The sequence below is a fragment of the Lissotriton vulgaris genome, chromosome 7 (genome assembly GCF_964263255.1).
Source record: "Lissotriton vulgaris chromosome 7, aLisVul1.2, whole genome shotgun sequence".
Taxonomy (NCBI): Eukaryota; Metazoa; Chordata; class Amphibia; order Caudata; family Salamandridae; genus Lissotriton; species Lissotriton vulgaris.
Genome location: NC_141695.1, coordinates 1,395,745,935 through 1,395,771,804, shown reverse-complemented (window position 1 = coordinate 1,395,771,804; position 25,870 = coordinate 1,395,745,935). Strand labels below are relative to the sequence as shown.

At 48.8% G+C, this 25,870-nt stretch overlaps 1 protein-coding gene across 1 annotated transcript in view; it reads left to right on the top strand.

Annotated features, from left to right (window-relative positions):
• The window catches only part of LOC147705703 (mitogen-activated protein kinase 1-like), a 426,270-nt gene that overhangs the window by 64,216 nt on the left and 336,184 nt on the right, over window positions 1–25,870 (top strand). The window contains exon 2 of the mRNA XM_086932128.1: window positions 17,690–17,872. Within this exon, the coding sequence (XP_086788254.1) occupies window positions 17,690–17,872 (183 nt within the window). The remainder of the gene's footprint in view (window positions 1–17,689; window positions 17,873–25,870) is intronic.

Sequence of the window (25,870 nt, the reverse complement as noted above, 5' to 3'; positions counted from 1 at the left end):
CCACCCACCCTTCTATCTTCGTGGCTTGACCCCTCCCTCCCACCCACCCTTCTATCTTCGTGGCTTGACCCCTCCCTCCCACCCACCCTTCTATCTTCGTGGCTTGACCCCTCCCACCCACCCTTCTTGCTCCGTGGCTTGATCCCACCCACCCTTCTTTCTTCGTGGCTTGATCCCACTCACCCACCCTTCTTTCTTCGTGGCTTGATCCCACCCACCCTTCTTTCTCCGTGGCTTGATCCCACCCACCCTTCTTTCTCCGTGGCTTGACCCCTCCCTCCCACCCTTCTTTCTCTGTGGCTTGACCCCTCCCTCCCACCCTTCTTTCTCTGTGGCTTGATCCCACCCACCCTTCTTTCTTTGTGGCTTGATCCCACCCACCCACCCACCCACCCACCCTTCTTTCTCTGTGGCTTGATCCCACCCACCCTTTTTTCTTCATGGCTTGATCCCACACACCCACCCTTCTTCCTTCTTGGCTTGATCCCACCCACCCTTCTTTCTTCGTGGCTTGATTCCGTCCACCCACCCACCCTTCTTTCTTCGTGGCTTGATTCCACCCACACACCCACCCTTCTTTCTTCGTGGCTTGATTCCACCCACACACCCACCCTTCTTTCTTCGTGGCTTGATTCCACCCACACACCCACCCTTTTTTCTTCGTGGCTTGATTCCACCCACACACCCACCCTTCTTTCTTCGTGGCTTGATCCCGTCCACCCACCCACCCTTCTCCTAGTGGCTTGATCCCACCCACACAACCACCCTTCTTTCTTCGTGGCTTGATCCCACCCACACATCCACCCTTCTTTCTTCGTGGCTTGATCCCACCCTTCTTTCTTTCTTTTTCTTCTTCAAATTCTTAAAAAAAATATATATATTTTTATTAAGTAAAACAAGCAAGGCAAACACAATATACATAGCGCTTCGTTCACATGAGGTCAGGTAGACAGCACATCAAATAATAAGCATTCATTGTAGGGAGGGAGGAGCATAGGGGAGAGACAATAAGCAAACGATATTAAAAACAGTGAATGTGGGGTCAGGGGGAAAGTGGGATATCTATCATCCACAGCAGGTGGTGTACATATGTCACCTCGCAACCTATTCCATTGCCCTCAGATTTTTTGCCATTTCCGGGGGCGGCCTCGGCCTAATACAGTTTTTTTCCCCCCGAAACATGCACCAATCCATGTTTTCCTTCCACATCTCAACCGTAGGCGGTCTTTGGGACCCCCACAGTTGTGCGATATCACGTTTGGCAATTATGGCCCCCCAGGGTCGCCCACCGGGTCTGGGCCACGTTATAGTCTGTGGGTTTCCAGACGTTTAGTAAACAGCGTCTAGCTTCCATTACATCATACACCCCGTTCCAATAAGCCACCACGTCAGGACATTCCCAGATAATATGTAGAAATGTCCCCACCAGACCACATCCCCGCTTACACAAACCCTCCTCAGAGAAGCCCATGTGAACCAGACGGGGGCCCGTGACGTACACCCTATGAAGGTTCTTAAGCTGAACCAGCCGAAGTCTTGCTGGGATCGCGACCTCCTTGGCAGAGGAAATTGCCGACTGCCAGTCTTCATCATCTAATTCAAGACCGTCTTGGACCCAGAGTTCATGCAAGGGCAACAGAAGATCCGATCTATCATTAATCAGCTTTTTATATACAAGGGAGATTGTACTATCCGGAAAGTGGCCATCTAACAATCTATCTTCAAGCGGGGACGACTTTGGTATCGCCTACCCCACCGAAAAGACAGACAGCAAAGCATGGCGGACCTGAACATAGCGAAAATATTCTGAGTTCCCCAACTCCTTCTTTAATGTATCAAACGATTTCACTTGTCCTTTGACCCATAGGTCTCCCACCTTGCTAATGCCAATGAGGTCCCATCTATCGAACCCTTTTGTCTTCCACAGAGTACCAAGCCGATCTGAGTCAAAAAGTGGGGTCGCTAAAGTCAGGCGGTCCTTCCAACCCATAGAAGCAGCGGCATCATGCCATACACGAACCACAGTCCTAGTAGGCCCTGACAATGACCTGACCGCTGATTTAGAGTACAGTGTCCTATAGTAATTGCCCCCCGACAGCAACCATTTGTCCGTAGCAAACGCAGGATTCAGTTCAGGACCATACATACCATGATTAATGGCCCCCAACTGAGACGCCCAATAATATCGCTTGATGTCCGGGAGGGCAATACCCCCATCGTACTACGGGAGTGTTAGTTTGGACAGCGCAATGCGAGGTCGACCGTCCCATATCAATTTCCTCTGGAGACCCTCGATGTTACGAAAATAACTGGCGGGGACTATGTCGAGCGTATTTTGGAGGGCGTATAAGAAGCGAGGCAAAGACATCATCTTAAAAAGGGCCGCGCGTCCCAACGGCGAGAGCGGAAGCCTACGCCATCCCGCGACATCCTGCCGCAATCGAGTTAAAGGTGGGAGAAGATTCAGCTCCTACAGGGTCTATGGAGACCCAAATACCCAGATATTTAAATCCCGTTTGTGTCACCTGTATGGGGCAGTTACGCGGGAGGAGGGGGACATCGCCAGAAAGAACATATAAATATGATTTTGCCCAATTGATAATTAAACCCGAGTTTCTACCGAAGGAGGCCAGGACATCACATAAAACCATCAACGATTTCTTGGGCGAGGTGAGATATGGCAATATGTCGTCAGCATAGAGTGAAATGCGATCTTCTTAATCCGTGGACCACCGAATACCCCTTATCCCGGGGGAGGGAGTGCCGAGTCTGACATAGTCACCAAAATGCAATATGACTGTAAATGTGAAGCCCTGGGAGCAAGTAGGAGTTAGATCCTAGGCACATCAGACTCGTGTGGTACCTCTGTTCACTGATATAAAAATACTTGAGCACTCAGAAACAGCTTAATAGAGCAAAGAACCACCACCGCCAAGGTGATACTCCCAGGATTGGTCCCTAGTAATGTTTTTGTTGATGTATCTGGAGCAGTGGCTGTATTTGTGTCTCTGTAGCTGAATAGGGGTACTGCAGCTGATGTGCAGGGCCCCTTTGTGCTGAAGCTCCTTCCTACCTAATTGACACCTCTTACACATAACATTAGGGGGTATAGGAATGAGTGAAATGGTTAAAAGTGGCTGGGAACCAAAATGACAGCGTAATGGCCAGAGCTGCCGACTTTGGGAAACCAGGCTCGAGCATGGTCATTGGATCAACATAGTGTGATTCTGTGCAATTCACTTAATCTACCTGTGCTGCCTAACAAAAATGAAGTGTCCTTTTCTAACGGGTGCTCATGTAAAGCGCTATAATTTGTGCTATATCAAACTCCACAAAATAAAAAAAAGTACGCAAGTCGTGTACCTCAAAGCCCTAGCCAAAGGAATTTAGAGAAGAGAGAGAGCGGCTTGTGTGACACGGGGAAAGAAGGTAAGCGCTGCCGGCTCTCTCCTTCCCTGTGGCCTGATAAGGTTTTCAGAAGCGGTGTCCTTGCAGTGGTAGCAACATGGAGGCTCCAGCGCCTAGGTCATTCTGATCCTGCATGCCTTGGAGCCATTCAGATTGCAATGTAAGCGAGACAGTGGGCAGCAGTGCGGTAAGATGGCCAGCGCTGTGGTGACACGGTTTTGTTTGGAGGTTTCAGCACCGTGTCCGCGAACAATCTATGAAAATATGGTCATTTAAAGCGCTATATTTCGTGCTATATCGAACTGCAAAACGTACAAATAAACAAGCAACACAAAGGAGGCGGGGTGTAAAGTTACACAACACAGATTTGGCGGTTGGAGAGAAGGTAAACAAGCGATGCGCGCTCTGTGCTGGGGAGGGGGAGGGTGAGGGCCATTTTTAATGACGGCGTAATGGCCAGAGCTTCCGACTTTGGGAAACCAAGCTCGAGCATCGGCGTTGGATTAACATAGTGTGATTCTGGGCAATTCACTTAATCTCCCCGTGCTGCCCACCAAAATGAATGTGTCCTTGTGCAACATAAAGGGTGCTCATGTAAAGCGCTATAATTCGTGCTATATAAAACTGCACAAAATAAAAATTAAAAAGTCGCATGCAAAGACAATCAATGATTAAAAACATGGGCATAACAGGGCGAGGAAGAGATCAACATGGGGGAAGAAGGGGTTATTACGAAAGAGCGCTGTAATAAATCTTGTGGTGTGGCACCCGGGCATAACCTGCAGCAGTGGGTGTAGTGAGAATTCAAGGACTTTGGAGGCTGCAGCAAGGGAAAGGCAATGGAGCACATAAACATGAAACAGTGTGCCGTGGTAGGAGCTGTTGTGGACGGCATGAACATAAATGGAACAAGCTCTCGGAATTGGGTGGTGGAGGGGGGGGCGAGAGAGCGGCTTCCTTTGAAGTCTGATGGGGGAGGGGGGGCGGGGGAGCGGATTCCTTTGAAGTCTGATGTTGAGGCTCAGACAAATGGTGTGTGATGTGGCTAGCGATGTGCACGCGCCTGGCTCACATGAACTGTACCTAATCCGGAGTTTGGGTAGACTTTTGAAAGCCTTACTATAATCTCGCCAAACATGCATTGCTAAAGCAATGCTGTAGGCTCGACCTAACAAACAAGCATTGCTAAAGCAATGCTGTAGGCTCGACCTAAAAAGCAAGGCTTCTGGTCAGTGGCAGCTGCCTCGGAACAGGAGTGGTGAGGGATGAAAAAAATGATAAAAAATAAACTTACCAGTTGCCGTCGCTGCTTCTCCTCCACGCAGAACGGGAAGCACCCAGGAGCTAATTGGGAAGCACTTGGTACTCCTTCAAAAAGCATATGATTTTAAAGTGGTTTTAGCTGGCCAAACTTCATCTTGTAAATTACTTCTTTGCGAATAGACCTGAGTCTTTGGCACCAGAAGCCTTGTGACACCCGTTTGGGATACTTAACTGCAATGTACTATTTCATGCATCACTGTATGCGATCTTCTGTGTCGCTTCCACTGCGTCTTGTGGTGGGCTGGAAGCAAACTCTGTACTATGAATGCAACATGACAATCAACGACAGCAATGACTCTACAATAAGCAATTAATGCGAATTATGATGTGGTTACTAAAAATGTTTGGTCATTCCCTGTGCGTGTCCACCTCGTAAAATTATGACTAATACCTAATCCCGCTACAGAGTGGGAATGGGCAGAAGGAAGTGTGGCTGCACGAATGGCGGACAGGGACTGGGAAGGGACCTGCGTCCATGTGGCTGCAGAGGATCATACAGATGGGATGGAAGGAGTAACTAGCACGGTCAGAGTCAACACGAGCAGCAAGGGCGCTTACCCAGGAATCTTCCCTGCTCCGTGCAGCTCCAGTCAGACCTCTTGGCTCTAAAATAAAGGGTCTGCAATGAAAGTGGGCGGCGTGCCAGGATTTAAAGGCGCAGGCTCTTCTAAGAAGTGCTCCATGTTAATAACCAGCGTTGAAATTAGCAGAACTGTATTGTGAATAACGCAGACCAGAGCGTCTTACTTTGTGCTTTTAGATACGGTGCTGTAGCACAGGGCGGCCGACTTTACAAGCGGTAGTAGAAAGCAAGGCGAGCTGATGCTTCATTTGCTCGGTGCTCAGCTCATCCGCTATGAAGCTCTGTAAATTAAACGTTAAAGCCCTTGATTGTTGCCGGCAGCGTGCAGAAGCCATTTATGGCAGCCTACTTTGTTTTAGCTGCGGGCGCCATGTAGGAAAAAAAGAAAGGCACGCGACCTTCGCAAGGAGCTGCCATGCTGTGATGAAACGCAGCTGAAAATTAAGTGAAAGTGCTTGTTCCGTTGCCGGCAGAAGCCATTGAAGACAGCCTGCTTGAGTTTAGCTGCAGGTGCCATGCAGAACAAGGTGCCGGTCCCCTCCCTCGGCGCATCTCCGTCCAGTCAACTTGGCGGCCCTCTCCCCCAAACTCCCCACGACGTACGGCTGCCCAGCCTCCCCGGGCTTCCTGCTCCTCCGCTCCAGATTCAGCCTCTTCTTCCTGTTCCTGTTGTCTCGGAGTGAGGGCGGAGAGCGAGCCAGCAGTCCGCACGGGTTGAGGGGTGGGTAAAACGCAACACTTGCCATTGCGGAACGGCAGACGCTGGTTTACATTGCACTTTCTCTGTAATAAAAAAACAAAGTGCTTGCGTGGAGTAATGAAGGAGAGAGTGACACGCCGCCAGTAAAAGATCCAGTCCGGGAGGGCGGGGCTAAAACTGGACACGGTGGTATCCAGGAGGGCACTGGAAAGCCTCACTTACAATGTTGAGTCAGCGTTTAGCATGGAGGATGACGCAAGCCAATAGAAACAATTGATTTCTGTCTTCGAGATACACTTAAGCAGTATATATGAAACATACTGTAGAATTCTACTGGGCTTTTTGCTGAAGGGCAGCAGCCGTTTATATTCTTTGTAGTGTACACTTGAAACATAATACAAGCTATGGACTAAAACTGGGCCATAATTTCAATGCACCAGTCAATTTGTTTTCCATGCACAACAGAATTATTAAAAATTATAGTTAAAAGCAGCTTCTGTACGATTTTCTAAATACCTTGCCATCCCTTTCGTATTGTTAAAATGGTGGAATAGCTTGACACTAATGCTTCAGAACGTGGCACATGATTGTCCTTTATTTGTATAAAAGGCTACATAATTAGTGTTCCCTTGATGCATAATTTACAGTTATTTGCTGCACAGATTGGTCTCACTTTGCCGCATAACATGTGTAGCCCTGGCTGAGTTCTCCTGTATTGTTGGGCTTCATTTGTTGTGCGACGTTGTCCATGAATTTGGTCCTCCGTTTCTGCATGAAACGTCTGGCTCTGGCCCTACCTTATAGAAGGGTTTCAGATGCTTGAGATGTTAGGGTTTTGCCACTCCGTTAGTTCCTCCATTGCAGCATATTGCGTGGCCCTGGCTGAAATATATGTCCTATTTGTTTGCTTTACACGCTTGTGCTGCTAGGCTGCTGTTATCCCTGTGGTGGCGAAGATCGGTTCTTCAGTCAGGTTTCAGGTTTTAATGTCTTTATTTCGATGATAAAATCATAAAAGACACATTTTTATAAACATTCAAAAACAGTTACAATCTCCACATTTTACAAAATCTTATAAAAAAGATGAAATCAGTGCATTGTCAACATATATTTAGTAAGCCTAAAATCCACATTTAAAAAGTTATTAAACCATTATTCTAAGAAACAAGACATTAAATATGTATAAGTGATCATAAAAAGAAAAAGAAGGGATTCAACATGTACAAAAAAAGAGCCACTATGTACGTTGCACTTTGTGATCATGAGGCAAATCGATTTTTTCTAGCTCTGATTGCCCATGCCCAACCTAAATACTTGGCCAAGCATATCACAGTGAAATCAGTAGTGTTAGTTTTTAACGCCCATATTGCGTCCGAGGAATTTTTACATATCAAGCGTTTAAAAATTGGTTTTAGCCATTTTGAGCGGGGTTCTCTGTATTGGGGACAGGCAAACAAAAAATGGCCCTCTGTTTCCTTACAGCCGGGGCAGTGGCTACAAAAATTTGTCGAGTCATTGCCCCAAGATGAACTGAAGGATTTAAGGGGTAGTGAGCCCACCCGAAATTGGTGGTACAATTTTTTGTCCACAGGCCTGGAGATAAGGTCCCAATATATCTCACGGGCTGGATCCAGCTTAAACCTTAGGAATCTTCCTGTCAGATTTTCGGAACTAGAGGCATGTGCCAAGGACAGACGGGTTGAGGCCCAAAATAAACCCTTAAATTCCTTTTTCGAGGGGAAGTTGTTTGTGCCTGGTGTGGCCCACAGATGACTCAAGCCCATGTCAAACAAACTCTTTTTCACCGAGCGAAGCCATGGGATTCTCTCCGCGCCCCCCATAGCCTTCACCTCGGATAGCTCCTTTGCAAAGAGAGCCAGATCCTCCGATGTCCATAATCGCCTCCAAGTGGACACTACTCTGTACCTTGCCATGTCCGTTATTGGAAGGCAACCCATGTCATGGCAAAGTGGGATCAGTGGGGTTGATTGGGGCAATCCCACCAGGTTACGAAGAAATCTACACTGTATTCTATACAGACTTGAGAGGTCCATGAAGCCCCATAGCTCCGCCCCGTAAAGAGTCGCAGCATTAATTTTGACATCATATATTTGTAGGGCGGGGACTACCCTTTTAGTGATTGACTTCTTTTGCTCACGCAAGAGGCAGCCAGTCAGTTGGGCTAGTTTTAATTGTTGGGTCTCAATTTGTTGTTTCCAGGACAGTCGGCAATCTAGGGTGACCCCCAGATACGTCATCGTGTCAACTTGTTCCAGGTTGATCTTATTTAGTTGTACACTACTGCGTATTGATTTTTTCCTAGAAAAAACCATAAACTTGGTTTTTCCCACGTTTATCTGGAGGTCGTTTTTGTTACAGTATTCTTCAAAACGGTTTAGGGCCAGCTGTAAACCGCCCCTGGTCTTTGAAAGGAGGAGGGTGTCGTCTGCGAAGATCAACATTGGGAATTTAGTCCCCGCCAAGGACGGTGCATCGGTATTGATGGACCCGAAGAATTTCACTACCTGGTCTATAAAAAGTAGGAAAAGGGTGGGGGCGAGAACGCACCCCTGGCGTACTCCTCGTGACACCATAAAAGAGTCCGTGAATTGGCCTTGTGCCCCCCATCTTACCCGGGCAAAATTGTCTTCATGTAATCTAATGATCATTTCAACCAATTCCCCCGGCATTCCTAGATCCCTCAATACCTGCCATAGTTTAACCCTCGGCACCAAATCAAAAGCTGATTTCAGGTCTATGAAAGCAGCGAAAAGGGTACCACCGCCAAGTAAGACGACCTTCCAAAAGATCATGCACAACCTCAGGACCTGGTCAATGGTACTTGTACCGGATCTGAAGCCCGCCTGTAATGGGGACAATATTCCTTCGAGTTCCATCCACCCATGAACTCTCGCCAGGATCATACGTGCAAAAACTTTCTGAAAACAGTCGATTAAACTGATCGGGCGATAGTTCCCTGGGTTAGATCTATCTCCTTTTTAGGGCTCGGACTACGCCCCCGAAGGGGCGGAGCTTCGAGATCCTAATGTTAAAGAAAAAAAAGGATATGTAGGGCTATGGCCAGGCACATTCCTTAAATTCCATAGTGTTTTATGGCATGTGCCTAGTGATTCGTCTTCGCTGTGCTGTCTATTTAGTAGCCTTGACGTGATAGGCTATATTGACTTTTCGTCCGTCATTGATGTTAGTTTCATGGCATATTCTGTACGTGAACGAGCACAGCAGAGGGATTAATCTTAATTAGGAGCTGTCAGAGTGCCCGTGTAATGCAATCCAGATGATGCGTGCACTTTCACAGCGGTGAGCGCGTTCAATGTAAAATGATGAGGCAGCAGGCGAGGCTCACAGAAGATGACTCATACATGCTCGTCCACACTGTAGTTCTTGTGTTTCCTGAATACTCTCATTTCCAAAGGTCATTTCCTTCTGTTCCTCGCACGCTGCGCTGCACTATTTTTGTCTGTGGTTTAAAAAACGGGGTTTAAAGGCGTTTTATTTTAAAACATTTGGATTCTGGTTCTGTAAGCTTTGTTTCCGAATTTTAATAAGTGCTGACATGCAGACTACTGGTTGAATAAATGATGAGGGTTAAAAGTGACCTTCGTGACACTTGCTGTCGAGCCTGACTCGCAGAGTTAACATGCAGTCATCATTATTGTAAAGTTTGTGGAAAAAACGTGAATACGCAATAATCATGGAAAACAGAGCCTTCCCGCTGTTACAATGGGAATTCACAAATGTCTTGTGTGTCTCACGTAATGCCAATGGCTATTTCATTAGGAAAAATTAGACTCATTGATACATGCACCACCACCAGCAGTACTACCAGTACTACAGCCACCAGTACTACCACTACCACCACCACCAGTAGTAACAGTACCACGACCACCAGTACTACCACTAACACCACCACCACCACCAGTACTACCACTAACACCACCACCAGTACTGCCAGTACCACCACCACCAGTACTACCACTACCATTACCACTACCACCACCACCAGTACTACCACCACCCCCAGTACTACCAGTACTACAGCCACCAGTACTACAACTACCACCACCACCAGTACTAACAGTACCACGACCACCAGTACTACCACTACCAGTACTACCAATACCAGTACCACTACCACCACCAGTACCACCATCACCAGTACCACCACCACCAGTACTACCACTACCAGTACTACGGGCAACAGTACCACCACCACCACTAGCACTACCACTACCGGTACCACCACCAGTACTACCACTACCAGTACCACCACCAGCACCAGTACCACCACCACCAGTACTACCACTACCAGTACCACCAACACCCCCAGTACTACCAGTACTACAGCCACCAGTACTACAACTACCACCACCACCAGTACTAACAGTACCACGACCACCAGTACTACCACTACCAGTACTACCAATACCAGTACCACTACCACCACCAGTACTACCACCACCAGTATCACCACCACCAGTACTACCACTACCAGTACTACGGGCAGCAGTACCACCACCACTAGCACTACCACTACCGGTACCACCACCAGTACCACCACCACCAGTACCACCACCACCAGTACCACCACCACCAGTACCACCACCACCAGTACCACCACTACCAGTACTACCACCAACAGTACTACCACTACCAGTAACACCACCTCCAGTACTACCACTACTACCAGTACCACCACCAGTACTACCAGTACCACCACCACCAGTACTACCATTACCATTACCACTACCACCACCACCAGTACCACCACCACCAGTACTACCACCACCCCCAGTACTACCAGTACTACAGCCACCAGTACTACAACTACCACCACCACCAGTACTAACAGTACCACGACCACCAGTACTACCACTACCAGTACTACCAATACCAGTACCACCACCAGTACTACCACCACCAGTACCAGTACTACCACTACCAGTACTACAGGCAGCAGTACCACCACCACCACTAGCACTACCACTACCGGTACCACCACCAGTACTACCACTACCAGTACCACCACCAGCACCAGTACCACCACCACCAGTACTACCACTACCAGTACCACCAACACCCCCAGTACTACCAGTACTACAGCCACCAGTACTACAACTACCACCACCACCAGTACTAACAGTACCATGACCACCAGTACTACCACTACCAGTACTACCAATACCAGTACCACTACCACCACCAGTACTACCACCACCAGTATCACCACCACCAGTACTGCCACTACCAGTACTACGGGCAGCAGTACCACCACCACTAGCACTACCACTACCGGTACCACCACCAGTACTACCACTACCAGTACCACCACCACCAGTACCACCACCACCAGTACCACCACCACCAGTACCACCACTACCAGTACTACCACCAACAGTACTACCACTACCAGTAACACCACCTCAAGTACTACCACTACTACCAGTACCACCACCACCACCAGTACTACCAGTAACACCACCACCAGTACTACCAGTAGCACCACCACCACCAGTACTTCCAGTACTACCACCATCAGTACTGCCATTTCCACCACCATCAGTACTACCACTACCACCACCACTACCACTACCACCAGTAATACCAGTACTACCACCATCAATACTACCACCACCAGTACTACCAGTACTACCATTACCATTACCACTACCACCACCACCAGTACCACCACCACCAGTACTACCACCACCCCCAGTACTACCAGTACTACAGCCACCAGTACTACAACTACCACCACCACCAGTACTAACAGTACCACGACCACCAGTACTACCACTACCAGTACTACCAATACCAGTACCACTACCACCACCAGTACCACCATCACCAGTACCACCACCACCAGTATTACCACTACCAGTACTACGGGCAGCAGTACCACCACCACCACTAGCACTACCACTACCGGTACCACCACCAGTACTACCACTACCAGTACCACCACCAGCACCAGTACTACCACTACCAGTACTACGGGCAGCAGTACCACCACCACCACTAGCACTACCACTACCGGTACCACCACCAGTACTACCACTACCAGTACCACCAACACCCCCAGTACTACCAGTACTACAGCCACCACTACTACAACTACCACCACCACCAGTACTAACAGTACCACGACCACCAGTACTACCACTACCAGTACTACCAATACCAGTACCACTACCACCACCAGTACTACCACCACCAGTATCACCACCACCAGTACTACCACTACCAGTACTACGGGCAGCAGTACCACCACCACTAGCACTACCACTACCAGTACCACCACCAGTACCACCAGTACCAGTACCACCACCACCAGTACCACCACCACCACCACCAGTACCACTACTACCAGTACCACCACCAGCACTACCACTACCAGTACTACCACCTCCAGTACTACCACTACCAGTACCACCACCACCACTTCCAGTACTACCACCATCAGTACTACCATTTCCACCACCACCAGTACTACAACTACCACCGCCACCAGTACTACCACTACCACCACCACCAGTACTACCACTACCACCAGTAATACCAGTACTACCACCATCAATACTACCAGTACTACCACCACCAGTACTACCACTACTACAGCCACCAGTACTACCACTACTACAGCCACCAGTACTACCACCACCACCAGTACTACCAGTACCACCACTACCAGTACTACCACTACCAGTACTACCATTACCAGTACTAGCAGTACCACAACCACTACTACCAGTACTACCACCTCAGTACTACCAGCACTAACACCACCAGATTAGTGAGTAGAGTAGTGAGTAGAGTAGTGACAATACTACCAGTACTACCACCACCAGTACTACCACTACTACAGCCACCAGTACTACCACTACTACAGCCACCAGTACTACCACCACCACCAGTACTACCAGTACCACCACTACCAGTACTACCACTACCAGTACTACCATTACCAGAACTAGCAGTACCACAACCACCACCACTACTACCAGTACTACCGCCTCAGTACTACCAGCACTAACACCACCAGATTAGTGAGTAGAGTAGTGAGTGCAGAGTAGTGAGTGCAGAGTAGTGAGTGCAGAGTAGTGAGTGCAGAGTAGTGAGTGCAGAGTAGTGAGTGCAGAGTAGTGAGTGCAGAGTAGTGAGTGCAGAGTAGTGAGTGCAGAGTAGTGAGTGCAGAGTAGTGAGTGCAGAGTAGTGAGTGCAGAGAGTAGAGAGTAGAGAGTAGGACATCACAGGCAGCAGCTGTGCAAGCTTCTTACACTCACAAGGAGACCACAGGCAGCTGAGGTGCAAGCTTCTGACACTCACAAGAAGGACATCACAGGCAGTAACGGTGCAAGCTTCTGACACTCACAAGAAGGACATCACAGGCAGTAACGGTGCAATATTCTCACACTCACAAGGAGATCACTGGCAGTACTCATCACATGAACACACTCCATAACACATAGCAACAATACATTGGCATTTACAATGCCATTAGCTCAAACTCAAATAAATCCGAGCCCGATTGCATTTCTAATGCTTGTTTATGTATGGGGAGGATCTCCGCCCCCTTCCAAGTCTTGGGAATACGGGCACCTCTGGCTATGGTGTTAGCTATATTTGTTAAATAAGGCACCCAAAGACCTGTGTTTGCTTTAAATAGATCAGCAGGGATTTGATCCAACCCAGGAGCTTTCCCCCTCTTTGTTAGGCCCAAGGCGAGCTCCGTTTCCGCTTCAGTAAAAGACATAATCGTATTGCCATTGCTTATCGCAGATAACAAGGTCGGTATGGACAAGGGATCAACAACTGCTGAGCAAAACTGGGATGAGTAATGGTTAATCCAGGCTTCTGGGGATACATGATTAGACGGGGTACGGAACTCACCGTCCTTTCCACATTTAACAATATCCCAGAATTTAGTCTGGTTATTGGATTTACAAGCGTCCAAAAGGTCTGCCCAAAAATCATCTTCCCATCCCTTCTTTGCCTCCCATTGAACTCTTTTGTACCTTTGCCTGGCTTCTTTTACTGCACTCGGATCTCTAGATTTAACTTTCTCAATTAGGTGACTATGGGCCTCTCTACACTCTCTATTGTACCATTTTGCTCTTGTAGCGTTCGGGCGCCCAGTGTTAGATTTACATGGTTTTGACAGGATATTTTTTAGCTCAGAAAAACATTTATCATGTACACCCATCATTTTATCTAGTTCGCCCTGGCCCCTCTCATCAGCAACCAACCTCATGTTGTTTAAAGCATTCGTCACCACATTCTCAATGTTGGCCTGTATTGTTACATTATTCGATACGATAGACCATTTTAGTCTCCTCCGGTCATTTGAGATTGTTACCACCCCTTGCCCCCTTGGATCTGGTTCCGCTAATCTAGTCAGATCATACATCTTAAATTTCAGGGACAGCGGGTTATGGTCACTTTCCGGGCGCATTACAATTTCCATGTCTACAATGAGGCTCCAATGTTCCATTTTTAAAAAGATGTAGTCGATACGACTCTTCCTCACACCATTGTCAAAAGTATAGTTGGCTCCAGTGTCTGATATAGTGCGGCCATTCACAGCCCTTAAACCCCAGGTGAGACAGAAAGCGGTCCAATTCAAAGCAGCCTCCGTTGTTTTGACTGGTATTTTATTGGAAAGCTCTGGGATTTTCCATATCGCATCTTCTTCAAACCCCCAGTTGTCCTCCGGCAGGTACAGTGGCTCAATTGTGGAATTAATGTCACCTGCTATTATAATGAAAGTGCCTTTGTTCCAACCCAGTAATAGTGTGTCTAATGCGCCTATCAATTTGGGACATCGACCACCAGGGAGGCCTCTAGAGTATATGTTAATAAAAAGCAGATCCTGTCCCCCAGCTTTGCTCAACCTTACAGCCAATATATCAGGGTTATCCACATACAGTTCGGAAACTGAAAAGCACCAGGTCTGTTTCACCCATATGGTCAATCCCCCTGAGGCCCGCCCTTTAGCACCTTTTATTGCTGGTTTGAAGAAATTTGTATATCCAACCATATAAAACGGAGCTGTTGCCCATGTTTCCTGTAGAAACACAACCTCATAATTGCCTATGAACTCCAACCAATCTTCAGAGACTAAACGGGTCTTTACTCCAGCAACGTTCCAGGACACCATGTGTGAAGTTACTAAGTCTTTTTCTGTAGAGTTGTTACTGACAATTGGATGGGAAAGGGGGCCCCCTGGGTAGGAATTTGGTGTTCCCATGTCTTCGATAGTAGGGCAAGCAGCATCTTCCCCAACCAGCCCCCCCTTTGCTAGTCCATAGATATCAGTAAAAGGAATGTGCACTCCTTCCCCCTTCGCTATAGCTGAATTTGGTGACTGAATCGAAGAACATAGTCAGTCAACCCATTCTAGGTCTGACAATGCCTCAAAATGGTTAAACAGGGGAGGGTAGTATGGGGGGTAGTGGGTTATAGGCTCTCTGGGCCTTCCCCCTTTAAATTTCCATTGATGACTGGGGCCCATTGGGTTATTGGGGATCGTGTTGGGGTAAAAGTAACCAAGGTGTAAGGTCTGTACATCTCCCAGACGAGCGAATCTAGCTTTCCTTTGGATTCTGTCCACCACCCAGGGGTCTCTAAATGAAATTAAAATACAGTCCCCTTCCAGATCTTTTTCACCCTTTCCTACCCATTCCACTCTCCTTACATAAAGAATTTCAGTGGGAGATGACGGGGGAGTGGGCGATGTTTATTTAGCCAGAAAATAACCTTATTCCGTAGGTCCCCTTGTGATTCTTTAATACCTTCTTTTAAAGGGGCCACTCCTGTTAGGACAATGGTATATTGGGACGCTTCCGGGGGCAGGTTAACTCTGGGGGGTTGTCGTGTATTTTTATTAACTGGCCTCTGGTTCCTATCTAGATACGGGGTTTTTCTTTCCTTACCCGTAGTAGCTGTCTGAGCTGTGGAATTATTTAGTTGATTAGGAGCACCATTCACCAGCTGTTTTTTCCCCTGGGTGTTGTTGACTACCATTGGGCGTTTAGCCTTAGGTGTTTCTTTAGTGGGGGCTCTACTAGCAGTGGTAGATGTGGCAGCTATTTTTACCCCTGATAATGATTTCTTGTTAATGTTAGTAGATGATGTCCCTACAGGGATAGTTGTCGTCGTCGTCGTCCCCCCTTTTTGGTTAGCACCCCCTGTAGGATTAGGGCCCCTTGACTTAATACTAGTAGCGGTTAAGTTTTGCAAGAGGTCCATATTGATAACTGCTGCTTCCAAAACATCAATTTTAGCAGACATTATCCTGATGTTTTCTAGGACCGGAAGCAATATGGATTTAAACAGCGCTTCCATCTTTACCAACAAGACATCATCACTACTAAAACATGTTGGGCAGGGGTTAGAGGACCCAGAATGGGCCATAGATGGGCAATACATTATTGGGTGTTCTTGAATAACCTGGGAGTGGGACGAACTATTGGCATGATCTATTTTGAGTAGTTTTTGTGCCTTATCACCGTCCGGGCTTGGGACATGTTTTCTTTTGCGTGAAGCATGATTGGAAATTACTGGTTGCAAACAGGCTGTACTGGGTAGGGTAGGAACTTTTAGTTGAGGGGTTCCAGACAAGCTATGCTCGTCGTCCTCTATATTGTGGCTATCGGCTTCTAAGCTGGAGATGTTGTTATCAGAGTTCTGTTCCATAATACTATTGACCACGGGTGTTGTGACTCTATCTCCATCTGCGTGGACTATCACTTCTGCTTCTGATGTAGAGATACAGTTAAAAGCTGCGTTGGTTAGGGGGCTTTTAGCACTGGCCAGAGCACCTATTGATGAGCGTTTCCCAGTGACTAGGTCCAGGGACAATCTATGTTCAACAAGTTCGATTTCTTTTTCCAATATTCCTGTGGCTCTGGTAATAAACGCATCTAGGGGGCCAGATACCACACCCTTTGATGTTTGGATGTGCACAAGACGCTGCTTACCAGATCTTAGGGCCATTTTTAGAGGCTGTTATTACGACCTCAAGAGGTTAGCAAAAAACAAAGTTTACACAAAATGCCAAGATGTAAGATGAACCAGGGCTCCGAGCCCAACCCAACCTCGTCCGACCCCGGACGGCCACAGACGGTCCCGCCCTTGTCCCGGGCTTCTCCCGGCGCCCTCCCGCGCGCTCCCGCGCAGCGGGGAGGCTGGATGACTTTTGTAGCTATCGGATTGGAGGCCAAGGGGGAGGGGCCGGCAGGGAGAGCAGCCCAGATGGAGATGGGCGCGCGTGGGCTCCTGGACCTTGGAGTCCCCACGCTGCTAGCTCGCAGCCCTGCCGGTGAAGTACTTGAACACTGGCTCCCCTTGCAGTCCTGGTCTGGCCGCTGCTGTCCGTGAAGCGGGACCCGCGAAGCGGGTCCGGCGAGGAGGGGCGGCAGCAGCTGGCTCTGTGGGCTCCCGGTGAAATACAAGACTCCTTGGTCCGCTGGTGGCAGGAAGGTCAGGAAGGCGATCCGATGAAAGAATGCCAGTTCAGACAATTGAAGTGTCATCCATTACCCCAAACTTAGATTTGTTATCCCAGTCCTGACTACTAAGTTTCTTTACTCCTCTTGCTCTCTGGCTTTAGGGAATGTTCTAACCTTTTCATTCTCTCCTTTCTATCCTTCTAGTTCTGGCTACGACCATGTGAACAAAACTCGCATAGCCATTAAGAAGATCAGCCCTTTTGAGCATCAGACGTACTGCCAGCGAACATTGCGAGAGATCAAAATCCTATTGGGTTTCAAACATGAGAACATCATTGGGATCAATGACATCCTGCGAGCCTCGCACATGGACCAGATGCGGGACGTGTATCCTTTATAAAGTTTGAAATTATGAGCTGTGACTAGAGGGTTGGGGGCTCATCTACAGTAAGTCATTTGTGGATGTGGATGAGTTTCACCAGTAATTCAATAAGCACATGTCCCATCTTTGATAGGATACATCTTGTTACAAGTTCATTGTGTATTACGTGCTACAATTTGTAGTACATCACAGAATGAACTCAAAATGTAATCTTAGGCATTTGCCCCAATGTTGATCTGTGACCTAAAGGCTTGTACAGCTACTTTGACCCCTTCAGGATAACCTGTAACCTACCCTCCCTCATAAACTATCAAGTAATTTGTAAGAATATAATAATACGCTTAATTTTTTAGGTCTCGCTGAGGCCGCGCATGCACTGCTCTGTGAGACATTTAGTGTGTGGGCTTTTAAAACTCCTACCACACTCTTTAGGCTGGCATAGAGTGTGCGGTTACGAGCACAATAACGAGCATAGGCGCCATATGGCTTTCCTCTCTAGTTATGGTGCGCGCAGACCACTCGCCAGCCTGCGTGTTTTTTAAAATTTACTTTATGCGCGCGCACACAACTCCCTGTGGAGGCCACACGTCTTGCTTGCGATCACCTTCGCACGCACCATTTGCTTGTTGGCATGGCTGCCTATCCCAACGCTAATGGGACCTCGGGATTTAACTGGCGTATCATACCATGGCCTAGTTGTGTCATAGGAGTTTAACGCCGTTTCTCAGCTAGTTTACCTTTAGTACTTTATCAGCGCTTCTCGGCTGAGTTACTACATGTCTTTTGGAACTTTGCCAGTACTTCCCGGTAGAGATCGTAACTTCTTAAGGGACTCACACCAGCACTTTTCATCTGTGTTATGTTTTATTCGAATTTCACCATTATTTCTGAGCTTCGCTGCTAGCACTTCAAAGCGGAGTTGCTCCATCTTCAGTCAGACCTCAGTAACACTTCACCACATAATTGTCATGTTATTGTGACATTATAACCACTTCTCGTATTTTCTATTACCTCAACCAGTTTGTATGAGCACCGTTGTATGTTAATATCATTGCATTCGTATAAGAATCCTATTATTCAGTTACTTAACAAGTTATCCTTGTAATGAGAAAGTGTCCACGCATTTTAGAGGGGCTCTTAGTACCCCAAGTGGCCACAACTAACATTGCTCGCCAGTTTGTTTAACGTGATTTAACGCTTGTAAAATTAGTCTTTTTTTTTTTTTTAGTACTTCTTTCTTTTCACCCAAATTTATGATTTTGCTGGAATTTATTTGTAAAAGTGTTAATTGACTGACATAGTTGTTTGTTTTATTTATTGCTACCATATCGCACGTCAATGTATGGCAGTTATGTGGCCCCAGTGCTGCCTGTCAAGAGAAGAAATTACTTTACAAAAATGTACTACAACAAACTGTGTTCTCCTTCACCCCACCCTGATCATCACAAGGAAGGGAGAAGAGCATCTCTAAAGCAATCATTTTGAATACAGCATGCCAGGTTTTGCAGGTTACTTCCAGCGGATTTTATGGACTAATGAAAGCATATTTATTTTAATTCTATTTACCCCACGAGTGATAATGGTGAGTGCGCTGATGTAACACATTCAAATAAGGTTGCGTCTGTTCATAGTTTTGCTTTCTATCTCAGAAAGCCTCCACAATATTCATAAACCAGCATTTACAATGCAATAGGTCTCGCCTCCGCAAAAGTTAGAGCTATTGGCATTGTAAATGACAAACTTTTTATTTATGTGTTGGTTTTGAAAACAGATAAATAAATGACATTGTCATTTACAATGCCAATAGCTTAATCTCTCGCAAATGTGAGACCTATTTCCACAAGTTTGAGCTATTGACATTGCAAATAAAAATGCTTTTTATTTATGTTTCGAAAACCAAAACATAAATAAAAGTTCTCTCCCACTGCTGTCTCTCTCCCACTGCAGGTGTGGGTTGTGGGTTTCCAGCTCATATCTGGAGGGTGGTCGCTGCTGCGTTTCATGGGTATTTTTCTTTTTACATACTCTCCAGGGCATTAGTGGTAGCTTCAGAAGCTTTTGTTTTGGCGGGAGGGATGTTGGGTCAGATCGCAGCCCAAAGCCCCGACCCCTCTTCATGACCATGTGCCCTCCTTCATAGACACATCCCTATAAGATCCGTCCCCCAAACCCCCTCCCCCATTGTGAAATGTATCTGCAAGTTGGCATGCCTGGGCAATAATTTTGTGGCAGTCAATGGACCACTGTAAAAATGCAGCGTACAATTCATTTTCTAGTCCGCTGCAGGCATAAATAAGATCATGCAGAAAATGAGATTTTGCACCTGATTCACATTTGCATACTACAGCTAAGAAAAAGAAAATAATTGCACACGCAAACTGAGCCACACACACACACAGAGCACAAACACACACAGAGCACAAACACACACAGAGCACAAACACACACAGAGCACAAACACACACAGAGCACAAACACACACAGAGCACAAACACACACAGAGCACAAACACACACAGAGCACAAACACACACAGAGCACAAACACACACAAACACACACAGAGCCACACACACAGAGCCACACACACACAGAGCCACACACACACACACAGAGCCACACACACACACACACACAGAGCCAGTCAAGTCAAGTCAAGTCAGAATATTTATATAGCGCACTATGTACCCAGAGGGTCTCAGGCGCTTGAGGAGGGGTGGGGAACTACTTGTCGAATATCCAAGTTTTAAGTTGCTTTCTGAATGCTAGGTGGTTCTGAGTGAGGCGAAGGTGAGTGGGAAGTGAGTTCCAGGTCTTGGCTGCCAGGTAGGAGAAGGATCTACCTCCCATTGTGGTTTTGTTGATGCGAGGTACGATAGCAAGGGCTTGGTTGGAAGATCGCAGCTGGCGGGGGGGGGGGTGTAGAAGGAGAGTCGTGTGTTGAGGCATTCGGGTCCAAGGTCGTAAAGTGCTTTGTGAGCGTGGGTCAGGAGGCGGAAAGTAATCCTCTTATTGAGGTGGAGCCAGTGGAGGTTTTTCAGGTGACCAGAGATGTGTTCTTTGCGCGGGATGTCTAGTATGAGCCTGGCTGAAGCGTTCTGGATGCGTTGGAGTTTTTTCTGGAGTTTAGCTGTGGTACCGGCGTATAGGGTGTTTCCGTAGTCCAGGCGGCTCGTGACTAGTGCGTGGGTGACCGTTTTTCTAGTTTCGGTGGGGATCCAGCGAAATGTTTTTTTGAGCATGCGAAGAATGTTGAAGCAGGATGATGAAACAGCGTTGACTTGTCTGGTCATCGAGAGTGAGGAGTCCAGGATGACGCCCAGGTTTCGTGCGTGGTTCGTCGGGATGGGTGCTTTTCCAAGGGCCTCTGGCCACCAAGAGTCATCCCAGGCGGAGGGGGAGGTGCCTAGGATGAGGACTTCTGTTTTGTCTGAGTTCAGTTTCAGACGGCTGAGCTTCATCCACTCGGCTACTTCTTTCATTCCTTCGTGTAAGTTGGTTTTGGCGGTGTTAGGGTCTTTGGTGAGTGAGAGGATCAGTTGAGTGTCGTCAGCGTAGGAGATGATGTTGAGGTTGTGTTGGCGAGCGATGGCTGCGAGGGGGCTCATGTAAAAGTTGAAGAGGGTGGGGCTGAGTGACGATCCTTGTGGCACGCCGCAGATGACTTCAGAGGCCTCAGACTTGAATGGTGGGAGGCGGACTCTCTGGGTTCTTCCGGTGAGGAACGAGGTGATCCATTGCAATGCTTTTCCTTGGATTCCGACGTTTCCTAGGCGCTGTAGAAGGGTGTTATGGCAGACTGTGTCGAAGGCAGCGGAGAGGTCGAGGAGGATGAGGGCGACTGTGTCTCCATTGTCTAGTAGAGTTCGAATGTCGTCTGTTGCTGCGATAAGTGCGGTCTCAGTGCTGTGTTTGGCTCGGAAGCCGGACTGTGAGGAGTCGAGGGATTGGTTTGTTTCGAGGAAGGCGGCGAGCTGGTTGTTGACAGCTTTCTCGATGACTTTGGCCGGGAAAGGAAGAAGCGAGATGGGGCGGTAGTTTTTTAGTTCGGTGGGGTCAGCTGTGGGTTTTTTCAGAAGGGCGCTGAGTTCCGCGTGTTTCCAGCTTTCCGGGAAGGTGGCGGAGTTGAGGGAGCAGTTGATGACATCTCGGAGGTGTGGTGCTATGATGGAGTCTGCTTTGTTGAAGATATGGTGAGGGCATGGGTCAGTTGGGGATCCTGAGTGGATGGAGTTCATCAGGCGGATGGTGTCCTCAGTGGAGATTGGGTTCCAGTCGTTAAGGATGTTCAAGGGGGGTGAAGGTCCTCTAGCAGGTTGGGTGGGTTGGTCTCCGGGTCGGTTGTCGAAGCTGTTGTGGATGTCAGCGATTTTGTTGTGGAAGAAGGAAGCTAGGGAGTCGCAGAGGGCTTGGGAGGGGGTGATGTCGTTGGAGTTGGTTGATGGGTTGGTAAATTCTTTGACGATATTGAATAATTCCTTGCTGTTGTGAGTGTTGTTATCTAGTCGGTCTTTGAATGCGGCTTTCTTGGCAGATCGGATTAGTTGGTGGTGTCTGCGGGTGGCGTTTTTGAAGGCGTCTCTGGTGCTGGTGTTTGGGTCTTTTTTCCAGGCCTTCTCAAGGGATCGACAGAGTTTCTTCGATTTCTTAAGATCATCGTTGAACCAGGAGGCGTTTTTGCTGCCAAGTTTGTTATGACGTTTTTTCAACGGTGCTAGGGTGTCGGCGCTGTTGAATAGCCATTGGGTGAGGTTAATGGCTGCTTGGTCGGGGTTTAAGGAGTGGGCGGGGGGGTTTAGCAGAAGCGATGAGGAGATCTGGTCGATGGTGATTTTGTTCCAGTTTCTTCGCAGGGTGGGTTGAGGATGGTTGTGGATTGTAATCTTATTGTAGGTAAAGTGAACGCAGCTGTGGTCCGTCCAATGAAGAGCTGAGGTGTGGCTGAACGAGACATGTTTGCTGGAGGTGAAGATGGGGTCGAGCATATGACCTGCGATGTGGGTGGGTGTAGTGACAAGTTGTTTGAGTCCGAGGTTGGCGAGATTGTCCAGAAGGGTGGTGGCGCTGCTGTCCTTGCTCTTTTCCAGGTGAAAATTGAGGTCTCCCAATAGAATGTAGTCCTCGGAGGGGAGGGCGTGTGGGGTGATAAATTCAGTGATGTCGTCACTGAATTGTGCACGGGGTCCTGGAGGCCGGTAGAGGAGGGTGCCCCTGAGTGTGGTATTGGGGTCGGTGTGGATCTGGAAGTGGAGGTGTTCGGCGCTGGCAAGATTGACGTCTGATCTGGTTGAGATGTGGATGGAATTCTTATGGACGATAGCGATGCCTCCTCCTGTTTGCTGGATGCGGTCCTTACGGATGATCTTGTATCCTTCCGGGATGGCAATGGTGATGTCTGGGGCTGAAGAGGCATTCATCCAAGTTTCTGTTAGGAAGGCGACGTCCGGTGAGATGGTGTCTAGTAAATTCCAGAGGTCGATGGCGTGTCTGTGGACCGAGCGTGTGTTGAGCAGGATGCATTTTAGGTGGTTGGTGTCAGGTCTCTGTTTGGTGTTGGTGGAAGAGGAGTTGATTTTGGTGCCGTCGAACTTGCAGGAGTAGCAAGAGAAGGGTCCATGGGTGTGTCCAGGAGCGGCTTGGACGCAGTTGGGGGGCCGGCCGGGGTTAAGGGCTAGGAGGGTGGCGGCGTCGTATGTAATGCGGGAGGGGTGGGAGGAGCGAGGACTAGGGGTTCTGGCGCTGGGCGCGGTCCAGGCGCGGACGGGCGTAGACGGGGTTACCTTTGGCGCACTTTCGGCGCGGCCGTAGCGCGTGGACGCTGCGCGTGTGGACATCTGTCTTAAATTGATAGTGGAGGGGGGAGGGGCGGGGGAGGGACAGCTGGGAGGCCGAGGGCGGGGTGTAAGTCCGAGCAAGGAGGCACCACAACAAACGTGAGAACGAAAATGGCTGCTAGCAAACTAACCAAGTTGGATTGGGCAGTACTATGCTATGCAAGCAGGTATTCCCAAACTGATAAGTACATAAATAAATCAAGGCACAATGCGGATTCGCTGACTGCGCGCTTCACCTGTGTCAATTTCTATAATCCGGCAGCAACAGACAGCAACTAGCGTGTTCGAGTGAATTAACTTCAAGCAACTCGATTCTGCAGCGCGGCTAATTAATGTCAGCCTACTTTGAAGTGCGAGCGATGTGAGGAGGAAGCAAGCGATAAATGCAGCACACTTTTAAATTGTGAGCAATGTGAGTCAGAAACACTGTGAAAGCCAGGCGCTACGATATTACAACAAGAAATGCAGCACACTTTTAAATTGTGAGCAATGTGAGTCAGAATCACTGTGAAAGCCAGGCGCTACGATATTACATCAAGAAATGCAGCACACTTTTAAATTGAGAGCAATGTGAGGCAGACTCACTGTGAAAGCCAGGCGCTACGATATTACATCAAGAAATGCAGCACACTTTTAAATTGAGAGCAATGTGAGGCAGACTCACTGTGAAAGCCAGGCGCTACGATATTACATCAAGAAATGCAGCACACTTTTAAATTGAGAGCAATGTGAGTCAGAATCACTGAGAAAGCCAAGCGCTACGATACCACTGCAGATGGGTGGGGAGCTGCGTGGGGGAGCGGCCGTCTCTGGAAGAATCCGGACGGCCACACACACACAGAGCCACACACACACAGAGCCACACACACACACAGAGCCACACACACAGAGCCACACACACAGAGCCCCACACACACAGAGCCCCACACACACAGAGCCCCACACACACAGAGCCCCACACACACAGAGCCCCACACACACAGAGCCCCACACACACAGAGCCCCACACACACAGAGCCCCACACACACAGAGCCCCACACACACAGAGCCCCACACACACAGAGCCCCACACACACAGAGCCCCACACACACAGAGCCCCACACACACAGAGCCCCACACACACAGAGCCCCACACACACAGAGCCCCACACACACAGAGCCCCACACACACAGAGCCCCACACACACAGAGCCCCACACACACAGAGCCCCACACACACAGAGCCCCACACACACAGAGCCCCACACACACAGAGCCCCACACACACAGAGCCCCACACACACAGAGCCCCACACACACAGAGCCCCACACACACAGAGCCCCACACACACAGAGCCCCACACACACAGAGCCCCACACACACAGAGCCCCACACACACAGAGCCCCACACACACAGAGCCCCACACACACAGAGCCCCACACACACAGAGCCCCACACACACAGAGCCCCACACACACAGAGCCCCACACACAGAGCCCCACACACAGAGCCCCACACACAGAGCCCCACACACAGAGCCCCACACACAGAGCCCCACACACAGAGCCCCACACACAGAGCCCCACACACAGAGCCCCACACACAGAGCCCCACACACAGAGCCACACACACAGAGCCCCACACACAGAGCCACACACACACACAGAGACACACACACACACAGAGACACACACACACCCACACGCACGCAGACACCCACACGCACGCAGACACCCACACGCACGCAGACACCCACACGCACGCAGACACCCACACGCACGCAGACACCCACACGCACGCAGACACCCACACGCACGCAGACACCCACACGCACGCAGACACCCACACGCACGCAGACACCCACACGCACGCAGACACCCACACGCACGCAGACACCCACACGCACGCAGACACCCACACGCACGCAGACACCCACACGCACGCAGACACCCACCCACCCACACGCACGCAGACACCCACCCACACGCACGCAGACACCCACCCACACGCACGCAGACACCCACACGCACGCAGACACCCACACGCACGCAGACACCCACACGCACGCAGACACCCACACGCACGCAGATAAAGATACACAAACACACGCAGATACCCCCACACACAGACAAAGGTACACAAACACACGCAGATACCCCCACACACAGACAAAGGTACACAAACACAC